The sequence below is a fragment of the Pseudorca crassidens genome, chromosome 9, assembly GCF_039906515.1.
Source record: "Pseudorca crassidens isolate mPseCra1 chromosome 9, mPseCra1.hap1, whole genome shotgun sequence".
NCBI classification, from domain to species: Eukaryota; Metazoa; Chordata; class Mammalia; order Artiodactyla; family Delphinidae; genus Pseudorca; species Pseudorca crassidens.
This window is the reverse complement of record NC_090304.1, coordinates 69,702,784-69,721,864: the sequence shown is the minus strand read 5'-3', so window position 1 is coordinate 69,721,864 and position 19,081 is coordinate 69,702,784. Positions and strand designations below refer to the sequence as shown.

The window sequence follows — 19,081 nt, the reverse complement described above, 5'->3', positions numbered from 1 at the left end:
ACAAAAAGAGGTAAAGGGGGAAAAATCATAAATCTTGCTCTCAGAGACCACCTCCTCAATTTGGGATGATTCGTTGTCTAAAGTTGGGAAGGAAGGAAAGAAAGAAAGAAAGAAAGGAAAGAAAGAAAGAAAGAAAGAAAGAAAGAAAGAAAGAAAGAAAGAAAGAGAAAGAAAGAAAAGTATAATAAAGTTATTAAAATTAAAATTAATTATTAAGAAAAAAATTTTTTAAAAAAACCATGGACGGATAGAACCCTAGGACAAATGGTGGAGCAAAACTATACAGACAAGATCTCACATAGAAGCATACACATACACATTCACAAAAAGAGGAAAAGGGGAAAAAAATCATAGATCTTGCTCTCAAAGCCCACCTCCTCAATTTGGGATGATTCCTTGTCTATTCAGGTATTCCACAGATGGAGGTACATCAAGTTGATTGTGGAGCTTTAATCCGCTGCTTCTGAGGCTGCTGGGAGAGATTTCCCTTTCTCTTCTTTGTTCTCACAGCTCCTGGGGCTCAGCTTTGGATTTGGCCCCGCCTCTGCGTGTAGGTCGCCGGAGGCCGTCTGTTCTTCGCTCAGACAGGACGGAGTTAAAGGAGCCGCTGATTCCGGGGCCGGGGGGGAGGGAGGGGCACTGCGTGCGGGGCGGGCCTGCGGCGGCAGAGGCCGGCGTGACGTTGCACGGCGCCCGCCGTGCGTTCTCCCGGGGAAGTTGTCCCTGGATCCCGGGAACCTGGCAGTGGCGGGCTGCACAGGCTCCGCGGAAGAGTGGTGTGGATAGTGACCTGTGCTCGCACACAGGCCCCTTGGTGGCGGCAGCAGCAGCCTTAGCGTCTCCCGCCCGTCCCTGGGGTCCGTGCTTTTAGCCGCGGCTCACGCCCGTCTCTCAAAGGTAAATTATTAACACTTAATTACGATGCCTTTGTAGAAGCAAGAAAAATATTTAAATATAACAGAGTGAAAAAACAGAAGATGAAATGATGTCTATACTGTGATTACAATTATGAAACATTATGCAAATGAATGAAAGACTGTAAAGTAATGATAGAAAATGAAAACAGAAATTGTTAGGGTAGTAGCAGTGTGGCGAGTTCTCCTCTCCTGCAACAAAAGCTTATTTCATATTGCTCTTGTTGCTTATCAATCAAAAATATTCAATCAAAATGAAAGAACATTTTGCCTGAGGAGGACAGGGTTAGTTATCTCTACTGGGTTTGTTTCTTACCTCTAGGCCTCCTGGAACTAGAAACTAGAATCTTAGCGGGTGCCAAGCACCTATCATGTTTGTACCTGTAAGCAGCATCTCATCCCAATTTTGTAAGGTAGATATGGTGTTTTAACACCAGATTTCAAAATCCATGTGTCAGCTGGGTTCGTTCCTTCTGGAATTTCTGAGGACAAATCTGTTCTGAGTCTCTCTCCTAGTTTCTGGTGGTTGACAAAAATCCTAGGTGCCCCCTGGCTTGTAGTCATGCCACTTCAATCTCTGTCTCCGTCTTATGGCATTCTCCTTGTGTGTGTGTTCTCTTCTTATAAGGAAAATAGCCATAGTGGCTTAGGGACCACCCTAACCCAGTGTGACCTCATTTTAACTTGCTTACATCTGCAATAACCCTATTTCCAAATGAGGTCACATTCACAGGCACTGGAGCTAGGATTTCAACATCTTTTCAGGGGACAAAATTCTGAGCGGGACCTTCTGAAATCTTGATAGTACAGTTAGAGATTTTATAGGTACTAAATGAGGCAACAGATATTGGAACATCATTGTAACTCTCTTGAAAATGCACGTCGGATAATTGATGTATGAAAAAGCATCTCAAGTACCCTTGGAAATAGTTAAATAAGCAATGCCTGAAAGAATGTGAAAAATGGGTAATTTAAGCACAATAGATTGTAGCCCATCTTCTGTGAATGCTGGGTTCATCAAAAAGTGAATTTTTTAAAAAGCGAATTTAATTTTTAACTATGAGTACTAATTGGGGTCTAAAGCTGTTGACAGCCTCTTCCTGTCAAGGAAAGAGAGTTTAATTTGGTGGTAACTCAACATAACCTCCATTATATATCAGAATAATTTATTCATCCCCTTTGTCCCAGGGCAAGTAATGAAATAGATTCACACACACACAGGCACATAGTAATTACAAAGAGAGCAACATGGGCAACTTAGTGTTAGAGAAAACGAGAGTCAATTGTAATTTGTACATTTTTCTCTCAAGTATTTTTTCAGCTCTGACAATCATTTCCATGATTTGGATTCAATCATTTGATCCTAACTTTTGCTGCAAAATCAAAAGAAATAATTTAATTTGCTCATTGCACTGTCTGAACATTGCTCTTTACATTATCCAAATTTAAACTCTATGCCACATGACAGGAAAATTAAATTTTCTCATTGTTAAAAATGATCAGAATAATTCAGAAGCATGCCTCCAGGTTACAGTTTCTCTAATTACCTTGTATCTTGAATTCTTAATTAATTATATTCTGAGACATGAAAAAGTCCCTTTGTGCTCAGAGCCCATCCTCAGCTTTTTCCTGTGCTAGGTGAATTATTTACACAGTAAATCTTATCACTGCATTTCAGTTTTGCCCCTGAAGTTGCTGCCCTTTTGGTCATTTTAATCTCATTCCTCTCAGAGTCAATTTCCTACCATCTAGAACAAGCATTCAGACAGTTAGCCTCCCCACATACCAAGATCTCGTCACCTGTCACTGAATTCCTTTGTGACCTAGTTAAATGACATTCTTTTTTTGGGTGGGGGGGGTGGTCACAGGAATGATACAGCCTTAAAAATCTCTGCCTGGGGCTTCCCTGGTGGCGCAGTGGTTGAGAGTCCGCCTGCCAATGCAGGGGACACGGGTTTGTGTCCCAGTCCGGGAGGATACCACATGCCGCAGAGCGGCTGGGCCCGTGAGCCATGGCCGCTGAGCCTGCGTGTCCGGAGCCTGTGCTCCGCAATGGGAGAGGCCACAACAGTGAGAGGCCCGCGTACCGCAAAAAAAAAAAAAAAAAAAAATCTATGCCTGGAGAAGGAGCTCCTGAAATTGATCAGGGGCTCGACTTCATTAGAAAATAACTGGGTGAGAGAAAGGATGGGCCTCAACACGGATGTGCAGCCGCATCAAGGCCCCGTACCTCTTATCTGTGCAAAACACATTTATTTAAATAAGAGGCTGGATAATGCTCCGAAGAGTTTTCTGGCAAAGCATGACTCCAGAGAACACCAGAGCATTAACTCAAAGGATGTGTCTTTTTTATTAATAGCTTTAATCTTTATGAACTGAACTGTTCCTCTAGCAGCCAGACTAGTTGGGGCTCTTGGAAATGATGAAAGCTGCTTCTATACAGGAGGACCAGGATGAACATTAGGAGAAATCATATGTGGCTACGATTGGAGTGTTTCTTATTTGTCAGACACTGTATGCATTGCATCATTGTCTTCCTGTAACCTGCCCATCTTGCAGATGAAGCAACTGAAGTACATACAGAGTGATTAAGGAACTCACCCAAGTTCACACAGCTGGTATGTATCAGAGTCCAAGTCAAAAGTCCAGCCGTGCTTCCCAGACATTCATGTACATACATACGTATCACCTGGAGAACTTAACATGCAGATTCTGATTCAGTGGGGCTGGGATTCTGTACTTCTAGCAAGCTCCCTGCTGAGGTTGATGCTGCTGGCCCATGGACCACTGTCTGAGAAGCAGGATGGTAGAGCCTAACTCCACAGCCTCTAAAGCAATACATTATAGTTCCTGTCGATGGTCTTTTTTGTTTTCAACTGACAGAATCTCATATGGAAATTCATGTCTTAAGGCTTCCTTTGAGTTTTTCTACATCACACAGATAATCTTCAGGTTCAAGGTTGTGGAATAATGATGGCTCAGACACAGACTGACGTTATGAGAACCTCGGCATTCAAGCTCTGTAGAATCTGTTTACGTTTTTCTTGCCAAAATCTGTCTTGCCTGGACCCTCCTGTTCACATGTACAGCCTGAAAGCCAGGCGTTTAGTGTTCCAGTGAGAATGAGTTCTAGGCGGTTCTGCCAGTCAGCTGTCTGGCCTTCCTCTGTGAGCCCTGCCCTGCACAGGCAGAGAAGAGTGGCACAGGTGACAATATTTATAGAGACTTAATGGGTCATTCCTCATGGTGGCAGCAAGTTGCCGTAGCGGTCCCCAACCTAGGAGCTCCTAAGAATCTACAGCAGCAGTATGGCCTCTGGAACATGGGGCCAGCTCCATGTACTTGGTGGAGAGAGTGAGTTATATGTTGCTACATACTGTGTGTAACTATTGGTGGGATTATTATTTGATGAAACCATTTTGAAAGCAATTAAAGTGGGAGAAACACTCAGACTTAAAAATGGACATATTCTTTGACCAAAAAATTCTGCTTCCAGAATCCATCCTTCAGAAATCCTAACACATGTGTACATTTACATAAGAATGTTTGTGAGAGCCTTGTCTGTAATATCCAAACATTAAAGCAGTCCATCTAGAAGAGCATGATTAACTTATATGTGGAATCTAAAAAGTAAAACCAACGAATGAATATAACAAAATAGAAACACGTTCACAGATATAGAGAAGAAACTAGTTGTTACCAGTGGGGAGAGGGAGGGGGAGAGGGACAAAATAGGTGTGTGGAATTAAGAGATACAAACTACAGGGCTTCCCTGGTGGCACAGTGGTTGAGAGTCCGCCTGCCGATGCAGGGGACGCAGGTTCGTGCCCCGGTCCGGGAAGATCCCACATGCTGCAGAGCGGCTGGGCCCGTGAGCCATGGCCCCTGAGCCTGCACGTCTGGAGCCTGTGCTCCACAACGGGAGAGGTCACAGCAGTGAGAGGCCCGCATACTGCAAAAAAAAAAAAAAAAATGAAGGCTCAACTCTGCCTTCTGGTCTAATGGGGGAGCCAGTGGTCTGCTGGTGTTGGCTTATACTGCTTTTCTAGAGTCCCAGGAATCTGTGTGCCAGTTCACACTACCTTGGTAGTTTGAAACCAGCCATGATACAAGTGTTTCTATTGAAACCCAGCAGGACGCTGTGGGGTTCCTGGGCATGGAAGTCTTTCTGTGTCCCCCGCTTCTTGTTTGTAGGGAATAGGCTTCAGCCTCCATGACCTTCCCTGAGTTCCAAACGGTAGGTTCAAGCAGTTGTTAATTAGGGAAGGGAGGGGATGCAGAGACAAGGGAGAAGCCACCAAGAAACAATAGTGCAGCCTTGGGACAGGATCCTGGTTCTGCCTCAAGGGATACACATAACAGTATCTGCAGAACTCAAAGCCCCAACAAATGGAGGATGTTAACTACTTGATGAAGTATTCTTCATTCCAGAGAGAAGGTCACAGTTTGATAACCTCAGGAGAACCACAGAAGCTCATCAGGAGACCACCTGAGACCAGATTAAAGGACTGCACACCCTGATTCTCATCAGCAACCCCACCCTTGAACCACTGCTATAAAACTCTTCACCAAATTCCCCCGGCTTGGGACACACAGTGTTGAAGGGCATGAGCCCACTGTATCCCCCTTTGCCTGGCAAGCAATAAAACTCTTCTTTTCTACTTCACCCAAAACTCTGTCTCCAAGATTCGATCTGGCACTGGTGCACAGAGGCTGAGTTTTCTGCATCGATACCACGGAAGTTGGCAAATGCAGCAAATTGGTGCACCCTCTCTTTTATCCAGTTCTTAAGCATTTACGTGCCTACCAATACGTGGATGGACAAGTAACCAGAGGATAAAGCACACCTAACTCTGCCCACGGTAAGGATTTCCAGTAAGAAGAGACTGAATGCCTAGCCAGGGGACAGTGGCTCCAGGCTCCAGGATCCTGGTCAGGGGCAGGTAGGTGGAGTTTTGCTGCTGGTGCAGGCAGGGCCAACTCCAGGGGTGGCCCAGGGCCTGAGGAGGGGCCTTTATGCAGCTGGTGCTCAGACAGTGTGGTTCTTACAGCAGGACCTCGCCTTCCCTCACCAAGGCTGGGCAGAGGGTGCCCCTCCCCTTCTGGAGTCCTTCCTGGTCTCAAGCTAACCTCTTGTAATGTCACTTCTTTGAAAGGTCAGTTTGTCCCTCCTCCCCAACTTGTCCTGTATATGTTTTGACTTTCACTTTGTATAAAAAAATTTCTAGAGCTCTGGTCTTTGGAGGAAAACTCAAGTGCTAATTGTGCCCCAAGCTTTTGGATTTATTTATTTATTTTTTTTGAGGGGGGACGAGGCTTGTTGGAAAAAGCTGCCTAGAATGCGTGGGGATGTGTTTACGAATGAGTTCTGCAGAGATGTGGCTCGACGACCCTTATTTGCTCAAATCTCGAGCACTGTTTTCGTTCTAATCAGGAGAAAACCCTACAGGGTGTGTGCCCGGTAAGAAGCTACAGAAAGTTCCAGCACAGTTGCACCAGAGCCAATGGAAATCTTTCTGGAGGTAAGAAGTTTCTGAGAAAACTACCATCCCTACAAATGTAAGTGCCGTGGGAGCAATTAGCTGAAGACAAAAAAAAGGCAACACTTAAAAAGAGTCAACACAATTGCTAATTTCATTTTTTTCTTTTTACTTGAAAACTTGTTTTAACCATCAAATTTTGGCAGTTACAAACCTGTACACTGTTGGGTTTTTTTTTTTTTTTTGGCTGTCTTTTTTTGTTTTTCTTTTATTTTTTAGAAAAAGAACACAAGAGTGAATACTGCCAACAGCATTATATGCACAAAAAAATCTATTTCCGTAAGGGACAAGACCCACTTTAAGTGTTAGCTTTCCCTTTGCATAACGTTTGGTGTGTGATGTATGTGCAAGTTTAGGTGAGTGCACATGTGTGTGAAGAAATGATGTAATTCATTCTGAATCTGAAATGGCATAAGAATCAGGTATTTAGTAACTGAGCAAAACACACTTGTTTTCTAAAATATCAATAAAAGCATTTTCTTGGAAACAGACAGAGTTAAATGAAAATAGTAGAACCAAAGAAAGGTTACAGTACTTTTTGAAATGTTTTCAAAACATCATTTTCAAATGTAAAATGCTTTGTGTGTGTGTGTAGTTACCTCAGAAGTTTGCAGAACAACAGCATGGATGACTTAGAATTATATTCGACCCCCCAAATTAAAGCATCCTGATAGGCATCAAATACAGTATATCTACAAAAGCCTGGAAAATTGAAACCATTATATACAATTTTATAAACATTTTAAACACCAAAACATACATCTTTTACAAACCAGCCTGTTTGTAACAGGTAAATTTACAAGACAATCTCTCTGATACAGTGCTTAAAAAGAACTGCTTCCACTTCCAAACACATTTGAACACATTTGTCACTTCCCAAAATGCAGTATTATGGGCTCATAAAATTGTTAAATAGTAGCAATTCAGGTATTTGCTTGCCAGAAGGGTACTACAGTACATACTAATGGGTCCAAACACGCTCCAAATGACTCTATGATTCTCGAGTGCATTCTAAACACTGGAAGAGACTAATTATGGCCTTTGTGTAATATTACATACTTGTAATTATTGCTTTTTCATTATTACATAAGGAAAGAAAATCTTATTCTTTTCCTGTCTCTTAGCTAGCTGGCTAAATGTTAACTGATGCCAAATCCACACATGGAGACTTTAAACCCCAGAACTATACAACCAGAAGCTTAAAGACATTGTGGATTTCCACCAGAATACTGTGCAGTTGAACATGGCAGGACAAAACCCAACACAAACACAGAACCCGCCTTCTCACAGACCACACAAAATGATGACGCTAAAGAAATGCCTCTTCAAATCTCCACTTCTCATGGTTTGAAGCTAAAAACATAAAACATAAAAGCCTAACCACTTTAGCAATATCTGTGCACTGGGAAGGCAGCCGAGTGGACAGCCCAGACAATTATCTGGGCAACCCATGCAAAATGAACACCAGATCTTCCTGAATTATTTCCCATGAAAGTGCTTTCTGGGTCCTAAGTGATTTATTTTGCTAATGTCTATTCCCCGGCGTTGATTATGTAGACTCAGCGTTAGTGGGGGCAGTGGGCGGGGTGAGGGCGGGAAGTAAACAGGAGTTGGCCAATAGTGTTTTCCTTGCTTTTTTTCCCAGGCTCTGCTAGTGATTCCCTAGGGTGGTTCCAGGTAAGTTCCAGGAATGCATCATCAATTCCCTTTCTAGGTCTTCACCCTGATTGTCTGATAGGGTAAACCTCAGATGCATAGACCTGACCTATTCATATCACTAAGTCTACCTCAGTGGCATTTCATGAACTGGCAGGATATGAGTACATGGAAAGCTGGCGTGGAACGAAACTCAGCAGAAAAATACTCATAGAAGAGAGCAAATAAATTCAACACCTATTTTATTTATCTTTTACAGCCCTATAGCTTCTGCTTACTGTATGACAAACATCACTAGTCCAGCTATCCTCAACCTAATCAGAATGTGTGCAATGCAAGTAAAATGCCTACAATAGGCTATGGAAAATGGCTTCCAGAGGCAGCACATACATGTTAGAAAAATATGTATGGGAAAGATACAAATTGGCTTAAATCTTTCCCCCGTGGTTCAGCACGGTGAATGGGTTAGGAATAAACACCAGGGCGGGGATGGGGGAAAAGGAAGAAAAATAAATGCACCTAGTAGGTAATATAATCAAAGTTTTACTGAATTTGCTGACTGGTCTTAGTTCCATTCTGTAATTATCATCCCATCCTCATTTTAGTAAACATTCATTTGGCGAAAGCAGTTTTGATAGATGTCCAAAGAAATGTGTGAATCCTGTAACTGCACCTTTCCTATGGGGGCTGCAAGGAAACCTAGGATCATGAGGCTTCCAGAAAAATACTCTCCATGAGTTCTCTCTTCTAGTATATTCCAAAGCAGGAATGGTGAGAAATCAGAAGGTCTAGCAGAAGCAGGCCAAGTGGATGGGTTCTAGTTCTTGTTCAGCTACTTACCTTCCTGTGTGAGCTTGGGGAAGTCCCTTCCCCTCTCTGGGTATGTTTATTTTTTTATAAAATAAGGGGATTGGACAAGCAGACCTTAAGGACCCTTCCAGCACTTGAATCAGTGGTCACCCCACCTAGTTCCATCTTGGCCTGACTGCAAACCATTTCAGAATCTACTGGGAAAGCTATCCAAAAAGTGAAAAGATATCACGAGTTTAAAGATAATGAATCGAAGTATGACACAAGGTTATCTGGGATACATTTAGCTATGGAGCTACTCTGCAGAAAATCGGGGAAGATATCCTGAAGAAAGAGGTATTTTATACAGGTCAGAGCCAAGAGTGGGCACAATTTTCATGGGTGATTTCACAACCGCATTAGGGTCTATTTATTCCTTCATTACTGTGTTGGTTAGGCACTCTGCCTGGAGGGGATGCTGTGTAAGCAGGACTGACTCATGGGCATTAATCTCCTTCTAATATTTCCTGGGGGCAAGAAATGAATTGTTGGTTTTACTTTGATTGTTTTTTATGTCATTGCATTATCGAAAGTGTAGCAGCAGTTCTATTCTAGACCATTAGTTCGTCATTTTCTCCATGATTCTTGCAAATGGTTTCTTACATAAGAGAAATATCAAAGACTTTATTCTCCCAAGCAGCCTTAGTGAAATTCATTTATTTCAAGACCACAGTGCAGATAATGCTTCCATGAGTAGGTCTGACTAGGAGATAGGAAGAGGAGAAAAGCTGAGAAACCTGTGAAGTTTATGCATATACTCAGGAAGCTTGGGAATGAAAAGGAGTTTTTTTTTTTTTTTTCTTAACCATGATCTTTCAGAAACACTGACTCCTGCAAAGAAGTGGATTGAACACAACTGAAGCAATTAAAAATATGTCTGAGTGGATGACACACAGAGCAGGACAGTACGGTGGACACACCAATGCCATATGTCATCAGAAACTGTGGACACAGAGATTTGCTCATATGCAGACAGTGCAAATATGCATTTATTTAACCATGGCAGCTGCGCCCGTGGCCACGATCTGATTGAAGCAAAAGAGGAAAGTCACTCAACTCGTCAACTTTAAGCTTCGACTACCGGGTTTTTGTATTTCCAGTGGGCTGATTCTCCTGTCAAATTTGGAAACTCAAGGCTGAAGCCCACAGGTCAGATGAGAGGAGAACCCCAGGTGTAATGAAACTTTACACATTTTTCAAATGAGAGTTTAGTTCTGGAAAATTATAACAAAATACAGTTTTTTTTTTTCCCTAAGAAAGCACAGTTTTGCTTCAAGTTCATATAAATGGCAGTACCAAAATAAAGTTAACTGAACCAGAATAAAATACGGCATTTGGTGTTTCTCTAATATCATCAAGATCAGAGAAATTGGAAGGTTGGCCTCATTGGCAGGATTTTTAACATAGTCTATATCCTAAAACCTTCCCGTCAGCTTTCCTCAAGAGCAGCCTTATTGAGTGCAAGCACATATTTGTACATAGGACCAGAAACACACACTATTATAATTTACACACATGAACTATCTACTTTCTTCTCCTTTTTAAAAAACATAATTGCATTTATAGTGATGATGCTAACAGTTTAAAACAACACGTACCTTTTGTCTGCATTATCAAGAATTGTGATTATCTAGCTGAAAACTTTGAAAGTATTATATTTTCTTTTTTTTCCCTGAATTTGTGAATTCTGCTTAAACCTCTCAATATCTCTCATTCTAGAGAACAATGTACCAAAATATTCCTTTATTTGTCTTTTTATTTCCTGATTCTCAGAACAAAGCCCAATTTCTGCAGCAATGTTAAAATTAAAGTTACAGCCAAGAATATTTACTGGAAAACACAAAGACAGATAATCACATTCTTTCTAATGTTTGCACAACCTACAAAATGGTACCCAAATACCCTCACGTATTCCTCTTCATTGATATCTTTCTCAAAGATCATAAAATCCAACTATATTATATTGGATGCTTAACACAAACAAACAAAAATAACTGAGCATACTAAACATGTTACCCAAACCTAATTTTATAGCTGAAAATTGGGCAGCTTATTAAAAAAAAAAAAAAAAGAGAGTTGATTTGAAAGCCTTCATCCCATTTTCTTATTTATTTAATAATATTTATTCCTCTTTTCTTTTGCCTAAGAGACTAACTTTTCCAACAATCATAACTACTATTTTCATTCCCCCCTCCCCATTGGCTCAAAATTACATGCAACAATGCCTCTTGGCTTGTTGCCAGTTATTAATACTGCAAGGACCGATGCTGTAACACTTTTCCAGGGCACAGTACTGCACAAAGCCATACAGATGGACTGTATAACAAACAATGGGTGAAATTGTTTCCCCCTTTAAAAACTAGGTGCGTCTTGTCGGTCACGAGCGCAGGGACGCACTGCCAGGGTGATGGGTCACCTCTCAGAAACAATTTCTGAACCTTTCCTTTTCAGCCAGCTAGAGTTGAGCTTGCTTGTGACAGTATGGCTCGGGAAGAAGTTCCCAGAAGAAAATACCGCATTTCCCGCTCGCTCAACACAGGACCCTTCGTGGAGATGCGAGCCCAGCCAGTCTCCCTCCGCGTTTCTGTAACAAACCGCGCGCGTCACCCGAGCGCATCCTCTACACTTGGGTCTGGTGCTGGGCCTCCATAAAGGGAATGTGAAGGCTGGCGAGGCTGAGCTCCCCGACGCTCTCATAGTCACTCATGGCTACTTCAGAGTCTTCGAAGCCGCAGCTGGCTGACACATCCGAGGACGAGGTGCCTCTGGAATTGTGCAAGGAGAGAGACACACTGTCTGCTGGGCCCGCTGCTGTCTCTGTGCCCTGGTTCATGCTCACGGCAAAAGTACTGAATTCACAGGTGGCGGGAGGGCCCACCAAATCCGTTTCGTTGGGGAAGGGGTGGGGAGGGAGGTACTGGCTGGGATGGAACTGGGGCCTTCTCCTGCAGTCTGGGCTCAGCGTGCTGGCCAGTGAGACTGGCTGGGAGGGCGGCAGGGCCTCATACTGGTCCGGGAAGTCCTCTGGCAGGGGTGGGGGCAGCTGGTCCTGACTCAAGAACTCCTCTTCGTGGGGGGGTGGGTACTCGCTGTCGATGTCGTAGCCGCCCAGGTAGTAATCGCTCTCCAACTCCCGCGTGCTGCCCTGGTGCGCCGAGCCTCCCTCCTGGTTCTCGTAGTTGGGTACCTCTTCTATGTCCGACAGGCGGGCCCCCGGCATCCAGTCAGAGGTGTCCCAGTGATAGGCTGTGAGAGAGAAGCCGTGTCAGTTAGTTTCCTCCAGAATGGAGCTGGAGTCAGGGCTCAGAAAGGAGCAGGCAAGGAACCTGACATGCAATTCTTAACATCCAGGAGACCCTAAGAAGCCAGGGTCACCCGCATGCTTTTTACAAGGGTCTCTCAGGACCAGCCATGCTCTGGCCCGGGAAGTACAAGGCAATGGCAACTCTGAGGATGACACCTGGTTGCTGCAGCATCTCCCACTCAGCCATGCCGGAAGCGATGGCCAGCGAGGGCGTGCCGAGCAAACAACAGTTCTAGAACCCTCTCTCCTCTTCCTAGCCATAGGCTAAGTGCACATCCAGGCTGGCAACATGCTCGAAGAGGTAGATGCATCAGCCGTCCTGTGGACCACAGGAGGGAGGGAGATGTGCGTGCAAACAAGTGAGTTGCTGGAGCAGGGGAGAGGCTGGGGGAGGGAGGATGCTGGGCTGGGACTTTCACCTCCAGTACCAAGCACACAAGACACCTGGAACATGCAAAATTCAGATCAAAGAAACTCAGAAAAGATGGAAGGAGAGTGACAGGGTAAGAACAAACTCAGCAATTCCAAACGCGTAAGTAACATATTATGCTGGGGGCATGGCAGAATCACCTCGGTTGTAGTTCTGTCCTTGATCCGTGACAGACACTGTTTAAATACAAAGTGAGAAGTAAAACTGACAGTCCAAGTCATGTGAAGAAGGTACAATAGAACATTTTAGAGGATGTAAAAAAATGTTCCTATTTTTCCTTGTTGTTATTTGCGAAACGAAAAGATAAGTCGCATCTGTACCAGGCCCTAATAGTATTAAATCACTAATAAAAGTTACCCGATTGAAATCAGTTCCCATAATATTGTAGTTTTGAATGATTTCTTAAATATCCCCAGCTCACAGTAGGTGCTCAATCAATACATGTTGAATGTAAGAATGAATTTAGTATTAATCTGGATTTCGATTAAGTGGGTACTCTTCTCTCGGAAGGGATTTTATAAAAAGGGTACCTCACATATGAAAAGAACTATGACCTGGATTTTTTTTCGAAATTGTAAAATTCACTCCAATCCAGAGAGAGACGTTCAGCGTCTCATTGAAACTACCTGTACCGCCCCCTCTGCTGCCAACTGATTAAAATCACCTCTAGTTCATAAAATAAATAAGCTACAAAGCTATATTGTACAGCACAGGAAATATAGACAATATTTTACAATAACTATAAATAGAGTATAACCTTCAAATATTGTGAATCGCTACATTGTACACGTGAAACTTATATAACATTGTACTATACTATACTTCAATAAAAAAAAAGTCACCCCTAGTTCAAAGTAACAAGGAAGTGATATATCCAAAAGGTTAACTCTGCACAAAGAAATGCTATGGAAGAAAACAGTAAATACCTTCATTCTCTATAGTGTCAACTACATTGTTGACAAGCTGAATGACAGTCACTATGGATGCTTGTGGCCAGGAAAAGAAGACAGGAGGGAGGAGAAGGACAGCTTCAGGTTAGTTATGTATTTTAAACATACATTCACTTGTCTTAACAACAACAATGGTAACAACAAAGGCACGGCATGCAAACACCCAAAGCTTCCCATAGCCCATCCATTGGACTCCAGCGGGCACTTTCATCCCCCTGGCTTCTCGGAGGAAGGGAAACAGCAACAAATCCGGGGCCAGTCCTCCTGAAAGGCACGATCGGCAGGAATTGCTGGGTCATAAATTCACACCTCGTGGCCCAGTGAAATCAATCTAGGAAGGCAAAGGCCATAAGCTTATGCTAATTTCTCATTAGTGACTCCCAAAGGCTCCAAGGAAGACCTCACTATTCCCAGGGATAATTACTTGCTGGTCAGCCATGCTGCTCTGAGCCAAATGCCAGTGATGAAGGATAACCTTTGCAGCACTGATGGTTTCACACTCACATGACGTCACCGATAGCCTAGAATGACCCGAGGCCCAGATCCCACCCGTAAAGTGTAGATGAGAGTCAGCATTTGGCCTCTGAAATAGAAACTGGGAAGGAGATTTCTGTGCTCATATGGGTTGCCTGAGCACCTGATACCAGTAGCTTCTGGAGAGGTGATCAGGGACTTTAGGAAGCCTGCTTTAGTCAGGACCAACCTAGAATGCTAAGCTTGAAAGCCCAAGTGTGTGATGAAGAAGAGCCTGTGAGAATAGTCAACCAGGCATCATCGCTGGAGCTGCTGCCTGGAGTTTGGAAACACTACGTTCTTAGCTGCTTCTACATAAAATGCAAACCAGCGACAACTTTTCTTCTGGCTGGGGATGAAGAAGGGAGTAAACACCAAGGTAAAGAAATCTGGAGGCCTGCCTCTGACCTTCTGAGTTTGCTCAGAAGAAATCCACTGTTACATGGTTTGTTACCCCAATGGTCAGATACACTGAGGTTTCCGCACCTCTCAGGAGTGCCAGGGATTTGGGATGGAGGTGGAAGAGATTTGGGGCTGGTGATGGGGCTAGTAGACTATTTGACTTCCATGACTGCTTCTATGGCCTCGGGGCTCCTTTGTTCCTGTCTTTACCTGGGGCGGGCCGGGGGCGGGTGGTGGTTGGCAAAGACTATGTCATTTTCATTTTGTTCTTCGGGCTACAAAATGCCCAGCACAGGATTCAATATTCAGGAGAAACTCAGCAAGGGTTTATGGGGTGAATGATTACATAAATTATAAATATCCAATTTGGCCAACTGTTGATAAATGGGAAAGTAGCATAAGGTATAGACTAAGGTAAGCCTGCCTGTCACTGTCAATGACTACTTGAAATTATTCTTTGTTCACCACCATGTGGTAAATTCTCACTGTTTTATGACTATTTCTGCACCCTTTCCCTGCCCTGGGGAGACCAACCCATCCTCCAAAGCTGATTCCTCAAGCTCAGAAAACCCAGTCCTTCATTAACGCCCTCTCCATAAACATGGGTTCACAGGAGGTAGAGGCTGCAGCTTTGGGGTGTCAGTGAGGTTCATGTACCACATGGAATCGTATGCAACATTTTGGGGGTATGTGCATTTTTCTAAGGAGCTGATCCATCGTATCTAAGATAAGATTCTCCAAAGGCCCATGACCTCAAATGATTGAAGAAGAATGAAGATACTACCTCTCTGGGAAGGAGGTTCTACGAGAAGGAGGTCTTGCCTCTGAACTAATTTCTAATGATGGGGAGGTTGGGTGGATAGTGAAGTGTGAAGAGATCATCATGAGCTAGAATAAAAAAGGAAACAAATCACACTTTGCTAGAGAGTATCCTTTGGGATGGGGTAGTTCCATCATGTACTAAGTCAAAGAGGACGCATTACTGGAGGTCTGCGGGAACCTCCTCTACTTCTGTGCCTGCTCCCAGCTGCGGCTCAATGAGTGCTTGCTTTTTCAGCGGACACGCAACAGTGGAGCCCAGCGAGAGCTGTGAGCATAAGCAAAAGCCCACGCTTGGGCCAGGAAACAGGATGGGTCCCAACACCTTCCTCTCAACCAGTGATTGCCAGCACAGGAAACAGAGCCCACCGGGAGGGACAAATTCCATGACTTCTTACCATTGTCGTCACCAGAATCTGACTGGAAGGAGCTCAGGGACTGAACTTCTGAGTTGCTGCCTTTATTACTGCCTGCAAAGCAGGTCACTTCTCCTGGGTCATCAACCACTTTGTCTTCGTGGACAGCCAGAGAGAAAGCAGAAATGACACTGGTTACCTTGTGCATATTTCCAGCCCCGCCCCCTGCCAGAGTTCACTTCTTGGGGCACTTTCATTTGCTTAGAGAAAATAATTTAGTGCACAATAGAAAACTGACTGTACCATCAGGGGCAAAGATCTGTCAATCAAGAAATTTACATTATGGATTCGAAACCCTTAACCTGTGGTAAATGAGCTTCCAAATAGCTGACAGCCGAAAGTCGCTGTTCCATCCTCAAAGGGAAGCGACTAAGTGAAGAGGAAAGCTAGGATGAAGTGGCTGGGCTGCTCTTTGCCATTCAGAGTTAATTTAGATCATTTACATGAACTGATGTGGTGTCAACACCAGGTTAAATGAGATTACTTTTAAAATAGGAGTATAAATATTTTATAGGCAAGAATGCCATTACACTAATCCGAACTTCCCTCTCTGGGGAGCGAGTGGAGTTCTCAGCTTTGCCTTCTAGAGGGCAGCGCCACATCATTTTTGGGAATGACAGCATTCGGCACTCCGGAGGACAGCAGTCAGCGGTGTGGATGTGCTCTTAGCCACACACTTCTCCTTCTTTGCCATACAAAGAGAGCCTGCACACACACACACACACACACACACACACACACACACACACACACACTCTCTCTCTCTCTCTCTCTCTCTCTCTCTCTCTCTCTCTCTCTCTCTCTCTCTCTCTCTCCAGGGCTACTTATTTGATGGACTAAAAGAAGCAATAAAAACCCATATCTTGAAGTTGTCAAGTGAAAAATGAATTAGTCACCCAGAGACTGTCTCGCCAGCTAACTCTGCCTTGCTTAACAAAGGGGGAAATGTAGTCGATAAAAGCTCAACAATACTTTGGGGGGACATGTGAGTTTTGGCCTGAGGTGGATTCTGGAAATAAAGCTGTCACATTCTGAAGTGGGTGGAGGGAACTGATCACCAGGAAAATCATCACGGAATGTGACGGTATGAAGAGACGGGGACTCGTGATTAAGGGAACAGTTGTTCTTCATGACTAGAGAAATCGCTGTTTCTTCCACAAAACGTGCAGGCACTGCAGCTCTGCATCTGCCATCAGATGCTGAAGCTGCAGCCAAACGATGAGTTGGATGAGCAACCGATACAAGTGGACAGAGATGCCAGGGAGATATTCACCTCCCAACAGCCATGTGGCAGAAAACATGTGCCTTGGAAGAGCACAAGGTGGGCACCAGGCTTAGCCCTGAACACAAGGAAGGAAATGCCAAATGATCCACCCTGGTGAGTATAGTGCTGTGCACAAAACTCCTTTCTCCACTCTTCCATTTATTCAAAATCTTCACTGCTAAAAGAAAGGAGGCTTTCCACTAACCAGGGGATTGGCAAGGCTGCAGTAAAGTCTAACTCTACCACTAATTCGAGAGGGAATATATTTATGGTTAAAATCCAAGGGGAAGGACTTGAAGTATAAGTGTGTCTACTCAAAGGTGGAGTCAGCAGAGAGCATAGTTGGAGTGGTACTAGAATAGAGGCTGTCCTCCATCATCAGGAGACTCTCCCTCTCCTGTCCCTCTCCCACTTCCCTGGTAAAGCTCCCAAGAGCGGTCTGGGTGAAAGCACAGGCTTTGGACCCTGATGCACCAGATGCCAATCCTCACCCCTCCCTTTCCTAGTTACTGCTCTAAAGTAAGTCATTTCACTTATCCACTCCTCCAATTGGTCCCATGTGGGGCACCTGTGGGGATTTAAGGAGACGATCCAGCACACGGCAGTGGTGGTTTTTCATGTTCATCTGCTGCCTCTGTTTTCTCACCAAATCTCTTCGTCCTTAACCCTTGCATGCTGAACTCTGTCTTGAGGACTCATTGGGACACTCTTGAGATCACTAAGAAACTTCTAGGTGTCAAGTGCAGTATTTTGTTAAGACTGTGTCTTCCTGGATGGTTTTACGGTGCTCAACCCTGCTGACCTTATTGCTGACCTTATTGGCTTCTGCTTGGCTGCCCTTTCTGCTTTCCTTGCCCTCTTTCTGTTGACATGTGTTTGTTTCCCTTCCTGGTCCCAACTCCCTGCCCACCTCCCACATGTAGGCATCTCCAAGATCCTTTCTGAGGCCCAGATGGACCATCCTCTCTCTGTTCCTGCTCCCTCGGTGAGCTCACACTCTCAGAGATTCAATCATTTTTCATGTAGCTGGTGTCCAAACTTTCACCTCTGGCTGCCTTCCTCCTAAACAACAGAGCCAGACACCCTCAGGTAACCCCTCACGTGTCCCCTGCACTGACTGAGCTGCTTCCTCTTCCCATTAGGCCCTCTCCAATAGTTTCCTACTCAAATCTTACTCATGCTTAAAGACACCAGTAGGAATGCCCCCTTCCTTCATGGAGATGCCCTGTATCTCCTTGGGTCCATGTGCTTTCTATCTCCATTTGAAACCAGCCTCCCCCCTCCCCCCTTTACCCCGACATACATCATAGTACTGTAATCCTAGCCTTTGGAAACTCCTGCTACCCAGGGTGTCACTGCTACTCAAATATAAAGCCATTAGGCCTGATGAAAAGTCGTAGGATACAACGGAGCTTGCCTTAGTTTCTCATTCTGACTGATGTTAGGACAGAGAAAACAATCACCACCTCTCCCCAGGTGTTCATATAGGACAACAAACTGGTCTCTGCTCCCTTCCCTCTTTGGTTCTATTTAGTCTCTTCTCCATGGATCAGTCAGAGCCATCTTTAAAAAATGTAAATTAGATCAAGCTACTTACCTGATTAAAAACTGCATTAGGGTTGCTGTTAAAATGTATCCACTCTCCCCACCGCTCACCAAGCTCCAATTACGTTGACCTTGTCTATGTTCTTCGATATACTAAAGTCTTTCCCACCCCAGGGCCTTTGCACTTGTGGCTCTTCTCTTTGCCTAGAATTCTGCTGTATGAGGCCAAAAGGAGAGGGAAACACTAGCATCTGGCCTGGACCACTTTTCCTGCTTGTGGTTCACCTTCTTGTTTCCTGAACCCTGCATTCCAGCCAAACAGATGGACTTGCTTTTCTTCTGATCATGTGGGTGCCTCTATGTGGTGGAACACCCTCCTTTTCCTGGACCTTTGATCCACCATGGTCCAACTCAAATGTCCCTCTGCTCCCCTCAAGTCTTCACCCTAAGACTAGAAATACTCTCTTCTGACCTTCCAT

At 44.2% G+C, this 19,081-nt stretch overlaps 1 protein-coding gene across 1 annotated transcript in view; it reads right to left on the bottom strand.

The window, feature by feature from the left end:
* Positions 1-6,524: 6,524 nt before the first annotated feature.
* FAT3 (FAT atypical cadherin 3) overlaps positions 6,525-19,081 on the bottom strand; it is a 158,828-nt gene continuing 146,271 nt past the window's right edge. Inside the window, exons 22-25 of the mRNA XM_067751685.1 lie at positions 15,776-15,889; positions 13,620-13,679; positions 12,834-12,869; positions 6,525-12,205 (exon numbers count right to left, since the gene is read on the bottom strand). Of these exons, the coding sequence (XP_067607786.1) occupies positions 11,580-12,205; positions 12,834-12,869; positions 13,620-13,679; positions 15,776-15,889 (836 nt within the window). The 3' untranslated portion in view covers positions 6,525-11,579. The remainder of the gene's footprint in view (positions 12,206-12,833; positions 12,870-13,619; positions 13,680-15,775; positions 15,890-19,081) is intronic.